Source organism: Bison bison, unplaced genomic scaffold (assembly GCF_000754665.1).
Source record: "Bison bison bison isolate TAMUID 2011002044 unplaced genomic scaffold, Bison_UMD1.0 scf7180017864238, whole genome shotgun sequence".
Classification (NCBI taxonomy): Eukaryota; Metazoa; Chordata; class Mammalia; order Artiodactyla; family Bovidae; genus Bison; species Bison bison.
The window spans coordinates 6,877,551-6,891,595 of record NW_011494810.1 but is presented as its reverse complement, the minus strand read 5'-3'; the positions used below and the strand labels follow the sequence as shown (position 1 = coordinate 6,891,595).

Genomic DNA, 14,045 nt, shown 5'->3' with positions numbered 1-14,045 from the left:
TGTGAGAGTTGGACTGTGAAGAAGGCTGAGCGCCGAAGAATTGATGGTTTTGAACTGTGGTGTTGGAGAAGACTCTTGAGAGTCCCTCGGACTGCAAGGAGATCCAACCAGTCCATTCTGAAGGAGATCAGCCCTGAGATTTCTTTGGAAGGAATGATGCTAAAGCTAAAACTCCAGTACTTTGGCCACCTCATATGAAGAGTTGACTCATTGGAAAAGACTCTGATGCTGGGAGGGATTGGGGGCAAGAGGAGAAGGGGACGACAGAGGATGAGATGGCTGGATGGCATCACTGACTCGATGGATGTGAGTCTCAGTGAACTCCGGGAGTTGGTGATGGTCAGGGAGGCCTGGCGTGCTGCGATTCATGGGGTCGCAAAGAGTCGGACACGACTGAGCAACTGATCTGATCTGATCTGATCTGATATTTATTCAAATGTGTATTGACACATGGTTTATAGTGGCAAAAGAATATCCCTAAGGAGGAACAGATGAACAAAATATACATCATGAAATATAAATCAGCTATTTAAAAGATGGTAACAACAGCAATTAATTTTGAGGGGCTTTCATGAAATATTTTCATGGGCGTGTACATGATGCACAAAAGTGCATTACATTGATTTTTTTTTTTAATTTATATTGGACTCCAGTGTCCTGAGGGGGCCTATAATTACTATAGGTTGAAGGGCTGCCTGTAATTAATTTTGTCTGTTCTTATTCTTACTGTTCAGTGTTTACTAGACCACGTCTGGGGGTGAGATCTTCCCTCTCTGAGCTGCAGTGCTGTTATGGTTCATGAAGTCTGCATCCTTGCTCTCCCTGAGAGCATCTATGTCATTTGTCACTGGGGAGGGGAAGAGGTTGGCAAGCCAATATGCAGGGCTCCATTTGCTGTATTAGACCACAGCCAGTCACCAAATAGGAAGCAACGGGGAAAAAATAAAAAACACAGTGAAAGGAAGCCTGTGTAGGAGACACCATGGCTGACTCGCCATCACTTCCATCCCTCCATTCTTGTGGAGCAGCATGCTGTTTGAGGGAGAAACTGACCCCAGCCCCCAGCTCTCAGGTTCAGCCCTGACCATTTCCACCCAGTCTAGTGATCCCATCCCCCTCACCACAAAAAGACTGGTTTAGGCAACCCAAGCCTACAGTCAGTCAACACAGCACATTTCTTAGTCGATAAACTGGTTTAAGATTGGGTACCTGGCTCAGTTTGGGTCAGTGAGACATCACACATATGCTGGGGGCTTCTGGGAAAGGTCACTCTGATAGAATTTCCAAAAGCCAGTTCTCTCTGCTTCTGGACAGTGGATTGCGGGCACGCAGTTAGGATTGCTGAGGACATTTAACCAGCATGAGAGAAGTCAGCTGAGGATGAGACCCAACCACAGGAGGCAGATTGGGAAAAAAAATAGTGCATTCTAGACAAATCTCATTCTAGTATGTAGCTAATAAAAAATCCACTTTGTTATGAGCCAGTCTAAACTAGGGTTCCTTTTTCACACAAGAAGAACCATAATGGATATAAAATTCTAGGCAGTGAATGAGGAGCATGCTCATTGACCGACAACATACACAAGTTATGAAATTACCATGTTTGGCAAAAAGAGAGAGACAAAGTGAAAGAGAAAGCACTACGCAAACAAACACAAATGCAGAAGAAGATGGTGCTATGAATTTCACACTACCTGTAACGGGAGCTTCGTTTTAGAAGGAAAGAAATGAAAGAAGGGGGACAGAGTCAGGGAGGAATTGGTTCCCTCCACAAGATGGCACAACCTTATGCAAGACCTCACGTTCCGTGCACAAGATACAGGCCACGTGTGGTGAAGGACACAAGAATGACGCAGACAACAGCACAAGGCCACTGTCCTCTAGACTCAGCACTGGCCCAACCTTCATCAGAAAGCATGATTGGAGGACTTGGCCAGCATCCAGAGGACAACTGTCATGAGATCTAAAGGAGATCGAAGAAGAGGGAGGGGAAAGGTTTGAATTAGCTCATAGCAAAGCAAGAATGTTAGGCAAAATTAGTTCAAGTCAGACTGTATTTGATGATAACCATTCACGCTCTCTTCAGCGGGTAATCCTGTTTTCAAATTCATTTTAGGTAATATGATATTCAATCTTACTAACTTTTATGGTGAGCAGTGATACTGACAACTGGGATCAAACACTTGGGAATACAGAAATCATCTCTTAACTCTATCCAATTACTTAGAAATGAACACAGGGAAGCTTTACAAGATTGTAGATTCTTGAGTTTAACCACTGGGAAAATCTGAAGGATTTCTCTCTACACTCAGACATTTTTAGCAGAGGACTCTTCTGAGTTAAGAGGCCTGCTCCTTTCTTGTGTTTGCTGTGGGTCCTCTATAGGTAGGTAGTTCATGCTGTGGGAACAACCAAACACTTGCCCGAGGAGCCAACAGCACTTGGCTTCCTCATAGACCACTGCACTTGGAAGTCTGGGCCTATGTATGCTTGTGCACCCGACCTGGGCAGGCAGGGCTGTTAGGAAGCAGGTTCCCATCCCGGCTTTGGCAGTATGATGCTGGATACCCACGGATACCTGATTTGATTTCTTTGTCCTAAATTTCATCCATAAAATGAAAATATTAGACTAAATCAAGCAGCTTCTCATCTTATGGCTAGTGAAAGTAAAATTCATTATAATTGTCCACAGAGTGCTGAGTGCTAAGTTGGTTCAGTCATGTCCAACTCTTTGTGACCCTGTGGACTGAAGCCCTCCAGGCTCCTCTGTCCATGGGATTCCCCAGGCAAGAACACTGGAGTGGATTGCCATGCCCTCCTCCAGAGGATCTTCCTGACCCAGGGACCCAACCTGCATCTCCTGCTTTGGTGGGCAGACTCTTTACCACTAGCACCACCTGGGAAACCCCTAATTGTCCACAGCATGCCAGCGAATCTGGCCCTTCACCATCTCTCTGTCTTATCTCCTGTCCTTTTCCTTATCAGCACTCTAGCTGTTTCTGGAATACTGTGCCCATTGCCCATTAGGACCTCTGCATATGCTTGCCCTCTGGTTGGGATGTTCTTCCCCAGGATATTCACCCATAAGCCTTCCTCACAACTTTCAAGCGAGTCTAATATCACATTCTCTATGATGACACATAATTGCAAATCCTACACACACCCCCAATCTTTATCCTCCTATTCAGCTTAATTTTTTTTTTCTTCCTTAGCATTTAGTAGTATCCCACCACCTACTATATATTTAACTTATTTATCTTACTGTCTATCTCTCCCAGGAGAATGTCTGTTCTCCAAGGGCAGGGATTTCTCTCTGCTTTTTTCACTGGTGTATGCCTGGTACCTGGAAGGGTCCCTGATGCAGAAAAGAAATTTAGTAAGTTTTTCTGAACAGATGGCTGGAAGGGAGGGGAGGAGGAGAACAGCTCTGTGCCAGCTCTGAGGTCTGTGGGCTGCAGTGTCTACAATCAGAGGGCTCTCCCCTGTCGCCCCTGTATGTGAAACACCAAGGCAGCCCAAAGCTGCATGGGTGTGCTTTCACCCAGCTGTAGACCCTCTCAAGGGCTGCTTCTTGCATGTCCCACACTCTGAGCTGAAGGGCCATGTACACCACTCTCAGCAAGACCACAGCCTCCGCCGTATCATGTATTAAACAGATAACTAATGAGAACCTACTGTGTAGTACAAGGAACTCTACTCAGTGCTCTGAGGTGACCTAAATGGAAAGGAAATCCAAAAATGAGGGAATATATGTATATGTATGGCTGATTCACTTTGCTGTACACCAGAAACTAACACAACATTGTAAAGCAACTTTACTGCTGTGAAAATTAATCTTAAAAAGAGATCACAGCTTTTAAAATTGTCTATGGGAAACTCTTTATACTGGTACTCAGCTTCATTTTCTAGAGTCAAAATTAATACCATTTGAGGGAGCATAGTGGTATCCATCTCCTTTCTCAAATTCTTCACCTAAAATCCCCAGGGGGAAGAAAAGTGAGCTTCTCTGCGGTCAAGATGCTATGCTATGCTACGTCACTTCAGTCGTGTCCGACTCTGTGTGACCCCATAGACGGCAGCCACCAGGCTCCCCCGTCCCTGGGATTCTCCAGGCAAGAATAATGGAGTGGGTTGCCATTTCCTTCTCCAATGCATGAAAGTGAAAGCAAAGTTGCTCAGTCGTGTCTGACTTTTCGCGACCCCATGGACTGCAGCCTACCAGGCTCCTCCATCCATGGGATTTTCCAGGCAAAAGTACTGGAGTTGGGTGCCATTGCCTTCTCTAATTTAACCGGCAGTGAGGAGAGGCAGTGATTTCAGCCAGTTCCACTAGATGGCAGCATGGTCTGGAGTGCTGGTATCCAAAGCTGACATTTACCAGCCACACTGGCTACAGAAGCTCCCACACACCCATCCTGTTCTCTTCCACACTTACTCCTTGCCGCCTCTTCACTTTTAGCTTGGCTATTTTCAACCAGTAATTTACAATCTGCTCCTAAATGGTTCGTGCTTAATCATGAATGCATTTAACTCCAGCCTTGGAATCGTTATGTCTGCTTCTTTCTGCCAAAGTATTAATACATTACGTAGCCCAACCTCCCTCTCCAAAAAACAAAAAAAAACCTCACTTCTCCCACAAAACTTTCCCAACCAAGCCTGGCTCTGATTCCAACTGTATATATGTGCTGTGATATAGTCAGACACATAACCATTTTTATATATTGGATAGAATGTATATATATATACATATATAAAGTTGACAGAGAATCACATGCACAGCTCTGGGCATCTGGAAGGCAAATGTACATTTTACATATATGATCTGCAGGTGACCACACTCCATATAACAGGAGTAGTCATGGCTCTATGAAATCGCATGGCTGCCAGAGGTTCAATTCATGGGTCAAGACACTAGATATGTTAACATTCATCTATGTCTTCCAAGTCTGAATTCCTTCCTAGTATTCAATTTTAGGTCCAGAAAGTCTTCTGAGCCAAAAAATTTCAGTTATCTAAAACAAAATATGATGTATAGATTTGAACAAGAATGTGTAAATACCAATATAACTTTTAAAGCTATTTTGAAACACTCTATGTATTTCAATCTTTGAAAACTTTTCCAATCTACCTGAAAAATAAAAGGAAATCTACTTGTAGAAGTATTATGAAAGGCTAAAAACAAGCCTAAGGTGTATTTTAAAGCACAGAAGGCCTTGTTTGTGAGTTCAAATTGCTTACTGGCTGTTAGAGGAAATGGCAGTGTCAATATTCTGACAAACCCCTACATAATGGGAGAACACAAATAAACACTGTTGGGTTTGCAGGTCTCTACAAGGTGTTCCTGACGCTATCAGATCACTGGAATCCAGGGACATCTGAGAGTTACCAAACACACAGAAATTGTGAGAAGGAGAAATTTCATGTGCAAAAGTTCTCCATCGGTTCAGAGCCCCATTTCTGAAGCATTTTAATCCTTCATCCATTTAGAGATAAAAACTGTCTACACGCAAACTCCAGATGCCATCTTTTCTACCCACAGTCCTCAAACAGCCCTTAGTCTCCTAACGCTCCTCCACACCCAGAGTCCTTGCAAAAGAAAAGCAGTGATTTTTCTGAACACAACCACTTGAAAGCTGTGACCAAAGGTTATTTCCCTGTAGACAGCAACACCATGGTGCTTAGTCATCGATTCCGACAAAGGTGTTACAACCAAATTAGTCTGGGCACTTTTTAACTCACCTAGTTTCGGCATTTTCCCCCGTATCAATCAGAAGGACAGCTTCCCAGAGTCTCAGCAGTCACATAGACCAGAGGAACATACATAGCCACCCTGCCGATGTCTTTTCCACGGCATCTGTACTGCCTTCAGGGAGTGAGTCTTCCTTGAGAATAATTCAAAGAATTTGTCCCATCCTTTCAAAAAACCAACCACAAGCATACCAAACCAATGCACAGAAGACACTGGTCAACAACAGTCACTTAAAAGTTGTCTTGCTTGTTATTCTGGAAGCCGGGTGTCGTCAGCTGTAGTGGAATGCATTGTGTAGCTTTTCACTGTGAATCCAGAGAGGTCTTCACGTCCACAGCAGGGACGGACTGGGTGTTGCCTGAACTCGCTACCCGTAAGCTACGACTGCACGGGGACACAGGGATTACCTGTGATAGGAGGACGGGAGACAGTTTCAAAATCAAGCAGAAACAGGAAGTCTAATGTTTCCACATGCTAGAAAAGAGGAGCAGATACTTAAAAAAAAAAAAAAAAAGGAGCAGCCCCAATCATAGAAGCCCGGAAAAAAATTTAAAAAAAAACTCATTCCTACCTGGCCTGTATAAACATGAATGTCTATTAATAGTAAGTGTTGCTTAAAGGTGTTCTGGTTCTCAGGAGAGCTAGAGAACAGAGTTCGGACAACTTTGCTACTTAAAATCGTTAGCCTTTTGCTTTTGGAGAGAATATGAGGTCTTTATACAGAACGTATGTATGCCTGCATCCATGCCCATGCAATACGCACAGGTACATACATAGAGATACAGGCACATGTATGTTCTAATAGTCTGCTTAGAAGCTTATTTATTAACCTTGGGCATTTGACAGTTATTATCACCCACAAGTCCTTCCCTCATCCATCCCCCCAGGCAAGGTTTGGCCAGTCCCACAAGACCCACTTCACATGCACCTCCTCTGTGAATCCCTTTTTCTAAAGATCCCAAATGGGTGTTAGGCTCTCAGCCTCTTCCTTTAATCCCCACAGCACCTCAACTAAGCTTCCTTTCTGGGATCTTCTCACAGCTGTCCTTAGGTGGTCTATGGTGATCTATCTTATCTTCAACTCCATGCTAAGTTTCTTGACTTTATTCTTATCTTCTGCAGCAATAACACTCTGCTTTGAGCCTGTTTCTGCACACAGCAGAAATCATACCAAGTGGAATGCAATGGACAAATGCTTTACAGTCTGCTAGGTCAAGTTCAAATTTTAGCCACACCACTTCCTAGTTTTGTAGACTTGCAAGTTACTTCACCTTCTGAACAATTTTGCTCTCTGTCCAATGAAAATAATATTGTCTACTTCATAGAACAGCTGTCAAGATGTAAAAAGAACCACGTGACGCAAATAACATATTGTCTGACACATAGTCACTGCTAGAATAGCAATAAGCATTATTGTTGACCTGAATTAAAACCAAATGCCTACTATTAATTCAGGGAAGAGGCGGAAAAAAATACCAAATCAACACCAACTAATATATTACACATTTCTTTGTAGCCTGAATTATCATGTGACTAACTCATAGAGGTTTGAAGTTTATACTTTAGAAAACACCCTTTTGTGTTCCTTTGTGTTACTTCTCTAAATTCTGACTGGCCCCTTGATGTTATGACAATTTCAACAGGGATTAAGGGTCAAAGAAGATGCCAAGAGACAACCCCTCCTGGAAATGTAGGGTTCTAAATCATAAAGACGTCCCAAACTCTGATTCACTGTCAAGTCCAAGGGTAAATTACCAAATGTAAAGGACAGAAATGCTATATCTAAACACAGGAACCAGGCTCTCACATTTCCTTACAATGTGGCCTTGGTGGTAGCTGCATGTCTAGATGCCTACCAGGAACCATTCTGTCCACTGCTGCGGGAAGAGGGTGGAGCAGCATGGCGAAGCCGCCGGGAGGGACAGCAGGAGGCAAAACTGCGCAGCATCACAGAAAACAGCGGCCAGCACGGCCCGCAGCCCAAGTCGGGGCTCCAAACACAGGGACCGGGGCGGTGATGTGGTCCTACCTATGAGAGGCAAGGGCAGAGTGGGCTGCAAGCGTTGGAGTCTCGTGCATCAACTGGGCACCTCCACACCCAGAGGACCAATCCCTGATTTTGGAAAGAGCACTCCAACAACAGGAGAATATAAAGCAACACAGCTACGGAATCCCCTGGAGGTTCAGTGGTTAGGACTCGGCACTTTCCCTGCTGGGGCCAGGGGATCGATCCCTGGTTGGGGAACTAAGATCATGCAAGCCCTATGGTGCAGCCAAAAAGAAAGTAACACATCTGGATGGGCTACAGATAAGGCAGGAAGTCAGGAGACCTCCTTCCTCTTTTATGTGAGACCAGAATGCCCAGGACTTACATGTTCAAAGCTATTAAAAGTTTGCCCTTTTTAAGCAATCCCAGCAGTTATAATTTTAAATTCTACTCATCCCACATCCAACTTCATTTGGGAAGAAAGAAGAATTATAGACAGAGGCTAAACACAGGGAGCTCATAGAGCAGTTCAAATTCAGAGAACAGTCTTATGTAACAGTATCTAACCCACTTCAGTCGCCTTTGAAGATAAGAAGGCAACTCTCCTATGTGTCCCTAGGACTTGTAACTAGGAAAAACTAGGAAATCAGGACATTCTCGACAGATTTAAGGATCGACAGTTGTGACAGATACCCAACGCTGGAGCATCATCCGTGCTCTGAGACAGGAAAAGAAGCAGCAGCTGTGGCTTCTAGCCCTAGAAACAGTATGACGGCTTGGCGGCGGAGGAATCTGTCCAATCAAGCCTTACAAAGGCAACTGGTGCTCAGATGCAGGCATGGTTCTCTATCTTTCTGGTGAGCTTAGCTCTGCAGCTGAAGCAAGGTACTGCTCAGCACCCCAACACCCCGGGCCCCACCCCGGGAGCGTGAGTGGCATTGCTGGTGACGGATGCAACCCGGAGCTTCGCAGTGACAGTACATAAGCCGTTTCATTAGGGAAGTCTGCGAGCATCTTATCTCGTATTTCTCCTCCATCTATCTGCAACCACGTGACAGCGGCTTTCAGAAAACCAGCTTCTCCTCTTGAGTGCGCACGCTCTCCACGTTATCTGGGCATCTCACAGCAAGGCACTATCACTTCAATCATTTCACTGTCCCTACGCCCAGAGAAACCGGGTGACAAGCACAATTTCAAAGAGGTTAAGCCGATTATTCGACAAGGCCCTGCAAGCTGGGGCAGGGCAGAGAGAGAAGCCATGAGACCCAGAACCATCACCAAACACAGGCGCTCTCTCTGGCCTAGTTTCACTGACTGCTTATTACACACCCCAAGAAAGACACTTCCTCTATGGCTACCCACATCCTTATCAGCAGTGCATTCGACAAAATCACCACAAGGATAATGCAATTTATGGATGCATGAAAATGTGTACCATTTGTGTATTTCAACAGATGCTATAGTCTCCAGGACAGAACTGGAAGTGTCTGCGAAACACCTTGACCTTCATGCTTTGGCATTCCCAATTTGCTCCCTAGTCCCTAGGGCATGATCCGGTGACTGCCAAGAGTACTGCTATCTTCTTTCCATTCAACCCTCCCCTCTTCCCATCAATCCTATCTAGACCCTCCTTTTCAGTCTTCTCCCTGCCACTGCAGCCCTCTCGACGGCCTCCCTGAAACCAGTGCTGCAAACAGGGCCTCCTCTTTGACTCGACTTGATTCCCTTTGTCCCTCGGCTCTTTTTCTGGGAGAAAGGAGTCATTGGCGAGGGAAGAAGGCAGGCTGACGGGGGATCATTCCAGGGCCTGAGTCTGGTAAAGTGTTCCAGAAGCACATTCTGAATGCTATCACAGAGACAACGAATGGTCACCTCTTACCTGAAAAGGCTTGTGCCAACAGGAGCGCACGTTTCAGGCCAGGAGGAGAGCAGAGAAACCCTACCAGATGCTGAGCAGCGTGTGTGATTTCCCTGTGTTCACTCGCTCTCCCTGAAACCCTGGGAGGTGGGCACCGTGATCCCTGAGCTGAGGAAACCAAGCTCCATAAATGTAACGTACTTGCTCAGGGTAAGGCCAGCACAGGTACATGGGATCTCTTATTCCAAACTGGTTGGGTTTTTTCTTGTATATGGTTCACCAGAGAGCACACATAGGGGACTGTCTGGAAAATAAAGAGAACACTTGGCAACCCACCTTTTAAGGACAGGCAGAGCAGAGAGTTCACCAGTGGGAATTGGAGCTGCTGCGGGCCAGCGCTGGCCTCAGGGACAGGGCAGGAGGGTTGGGGGGCAGATTTCTCAAGTCCAACCTCACACTGACTCCCCACAAGGGGCCGCATAAAAAAGAAGTGTGGGAAGGCAGGTTTTTCTATCACATAGTATTTCTAAGTTTCAAGTATAAGTTTTATAAAATGTTACTCAGAAGCAGGCAAACAAATGAATAAATAAACAACTCACTGCTAGCTGCAGTACAGTGATGCCAGCAGCCAGATCGCAGCACTCTAGAATGAGCATTTCTGTCTGCTGTCCTAGGACGCTCAAATCTCTCTTCACACTCACACCACCAACGAAAACATTAAATCAGCCTTTACGAAGCACAGAAACACTGAGTGCCTGTTGCAATAAATATGCTGGCACTTGAACCTGGTTTATTTTCTGCTGAGCTGAGTATAAACAGAGTCTTGACATTTTATAGCATTCTTGCATTGCAAACCTTCATGTGAAACTGAACATGAGCCCTCATGATAAAATACTCAACTAATTAAACTCTAAATTTGCCAAGAAAAACTCTCCAATGGTAGAGTAAATTTCTCTATAAATTTCTAGAATTTCTTGTGAATATGCAACACACGGTATTTCCCAATTTGAATTCCTCATCTCCTTCTGTCACCAAACTTGATCATTTTCCTCTCTGTTTTAACCTCTATGGATCCCATCATCCCCCAGTCATCGCTGATTCCTCTCTTGCTTTGGACAATCTCTCATTTACCAAGTTCTGCTGTCTTTCCATCTGTGCTTCTCGCATTCTCCTTTGGATTTTGTTAAAACCTGTGCATTCAAGGTGGCAGAAGATGTTTTTTTAAAAAGACAGCTTTCCAGAGAAGACCATGAAAGCAGTTCTACTTTCTGTCCCCCTTTAGACAACAGTGAGCTTTGTCATTTTGTAGTTTTACCCACGTGGCTATTTTGAAACCTATATTAAAAGAAAAAACCCAGCTTTCAGAAATGTTTCAGTTTAGCGAGCCATCAGGAATTACACCCTGTCTTGAGTAAAGTTTCTCCTTGATTTTCGGCCCCCAGGAAAAACATACACACACCAGTTTTGACCATTTGCAGGGGAAGGATGATCACCCAGTTCGGGGCCTTATCCCATTGGTAACCAGAGCCCCGCACTCAGGCAGACAGCAATCATCACTTGTCTTCTGCCCCATCCTCCTCAGTCTCACAGCCTGAATGGCAGGCTGACATCAAACAAGCTCTTGCCACATGGTGACTGGGGAGCAGACATTGCCGAGCACACACCTCTCACCCCTGGAGAGATGTGAGAGCCCTGTATTCCCGTCCCACTAAGTGGTCCTATTCTTCCAGATAAGGAGCCCAGAATTTCCTATCCTGTGCTACATTTCTGTCTCCCCACCTCTAGCCTCTCATCACCCAAAGTCTTTCAGGACAAAGGAGGGCATGTGGGCTAGTTTCATCCAGAAAATGCTCCCTGATACAGTAAAAGGATGGGCTAGACCTAAATTCATATGCTGCTGCAAATTCATATGACTCATCCCCAAAGAGCTTCTCTTCTGCACTGCATATCTCATCTTCCCACCAGCCATTCAGACTTGAAGCCTTAGTGTCATCTTGGATCTCCCTCTCCCCCTTCCAGCCACCAAGCTCTCACAACTCCCCACCCTTGCAGAGTGCCTCTGCCTTCCTTTGTTTCAACCCCAAAGCCCCATCCTATCTCAGGCCTCAGCTTCCTGCTCTTTTCACTCACTTGCCCTCTTGGCACATCTTTTCAAAGCACATCATCATCTGTACCTAGAATTGAGTTGAAAATCTTCACTTTACCACGTCATTCTCCGATGGGGAATGTGCAGCACTTCCCAGCTGCTCATGGATCAGAGTCCACACTGTTAGCAAAGGATTCAAGATGCTCCCTAGCCGTGCCCTCATCAGCCTAGCACTGTTCTACTTCTGGGCCCCTGTTCACCCCCTTTCCTTGGCCTCTGGGGTCCATTCCACCATCATCAGCTACAAACTACTGCCAGTCTCCCAAGGCTCAGTCACACAAGGCCATTGTGATGGCTATGTTGCTGTTGTTTAGTTGCTAAGTCGGGTCTAAGTCTTTGTGACTCCATTGACTGTAGCTTGCGAGGCTCCTCTGTCCATGGGATTTCCCAGGCAAGAATACTGGAATGAGTTGCCATCTCCTCCTCCAGAGGATCTTCCCAACCCAGGGATTGAACCTGCATCTCCTGTATTGCAGGTGGATTTGTTACCACTGAGCCACCAGGAAGCCCGTTACGATGCCTCAAGCCAGCTCCTCTTCCTCTATCTCCCTATGCGACTTGGAAGCTTCCTTACAATCTTTAGCCCATTTTGCTCAAAGGGAGAGGCACTGTTATAAACGTCTCATCATCCCACGACACTGCACATTTCTAGGTGACAAGGAGATTGCTTCATTCATTCAAGAAAATCAACTCGCATTTATCCAGAACCTACTGAACGTCAGGTACCGACGTAGGTGCTGGGCTCATTGTGGGAAATAAAACACAAGAACTGACATTCAGTGGGAGGAAGATGTGGCAATCAAGTAAACACGTGAATAACTAAAGGGCAGATTTCAAGAGGTGCTGGGATGGAAATGAACAGGGCGTTCTGATGGAGACTGCGCTGGCAGAGGTGGCCTCGGAGGCCAAGCGCCAGAAGAACAACAGGAAAAGCAGCAAGAAGACAGGCACTCCAACCTGAGACAGGACAAGCCTGGCCACGCCAGGGAGAGGAGAGGAGAGGGGGCCAGGGTGGCATCAGTGCTGGATGCACAAGGAACAAGTTGCTGGGAGTCGGGGAAAGGCCCACAGAGGTAAGGCCACATAGAACATGGTCAGAAGTTTCTGTTACGTGGTGGAAATGGAGAGCAGGGCAAATGTCTGGAAGGCAAAGTGGCAATAAAGATCAAAACCTTCAGACTCCACATGTCCTTTGAACCACTTCCAGGAACACATCCAGTGAAACAGAGACAAGTGTGGACAGCTGCTAAAAGCAAGGCAGTTGTGTGGTGTTATGACAGTGGTAAAGATTAAAAACAGTTCACTTATCCAAACGGGAGATTGGTGAAGTGAATGACGGCATAGCTATATAATGGCACATAATACGGTCTTTAAAAATGACTTTAGAGAGTAACTAATAACATGTGAACTATTCACAAAGGCTACAAAGCAACATATAAAAGAAATCATATGAACTACTATACAATTTTTATAGAGAAAACTATAGGCATACAGAAACCAGCTGAGAGTTATAGTCACAAAATATTTTCTTCTGAGTGCTGAAGTTAAAGAGTAACTTTTTTGGTTGTTATTTTTCACTTTTTGGTCAAATTATAATTGATAAATATACTACACTCCCATGTGATGCTTTTGTTATAAGGGGGAAAAGGTTTTCAAAAACCTGTTAGTGAGGCGTCCCTAGCGGCTCAGTGGTAAAGAATCCACCTGCCGATACAGGAGACACAGGTTCAATCCCTGATCTAGGGAGATCCCACATGTCGTGGAGTGACGAAGCCCATGTGCCACAACTACTGAGCCTCAGCTCTAGAGTCCAGAAGCCTCAACTACTGAGCCTGCGTGCCACAACTAACAAGCCTGTGCACCCCCTGTGCTGCACAAGAGAAGTCACTGCAATGAGAAGCCGGCACACCACAACTAGAGAAAAATCAGTGCAGCAGTGAAGACCCAGCACAGCCATAAATACATAAATAAAATTATTCAACAAAAACACCCACACCTGTTGGTAACAAGAAGGTATAGCAGAGTGGATTCCCTATAAATAACAAAGGCTGCTGATCAACAGATGGCCGGGGCAGCCTTCTGTCTTTTTAGGGAATCTTCAGAGCAAAACAGAAAAACAAAACAACAAAACAAAACTCCCTAGAACTTCAGGCAGGAAGTGGGTCATTCGTTTCTCGATGATTCCACTGACTCAGTACTGACTGTCAGGCCCCTCGGGTCCTCACAGCGAAGAAGCTGGAGATAGGTGCTCCGACGGGATGGAGATTGGAAACCTCGCCCGGCAGCACCCAGCCCTGGGGCTGAA

At 45.4% G+C, this 14,045-nt stretch overlaps 1 protein-coding gene across 3 annotated transcripts in view; it reads right to left on the bottom strand.

Moving 5' to 3' along the window:
• TNFAIP8 (tumor necrosis factor, alpha-induced protein 8) overlaps positions 1–14,045 on the bottom strand; it is a 133,762-nt gene that overhangs the window by 66,223 nt on the left and 53,494 nt on the right. The window contains exon 2 of one of the 3 annotated variants that reach the window (XM_010846606.1): positions 5,740–6,156. The exons of 1 other annotated variant lie outside the window; for it this stretch is intronic. In XM_010846606.1, coding sequence (XP_010844908.1) covers positions 5,740–5,752 — 13 coding nt within the window. In that variant the 5' untranslated portion in view covers positions 5,753–6,156. Of the gene's footprint in view, positions 1–5,739; positions 12,104–14,045 lie in introns of those variants that run through there. One more of the 3 variants, XM_010846605.1, reaches the window with a different exon arrangement.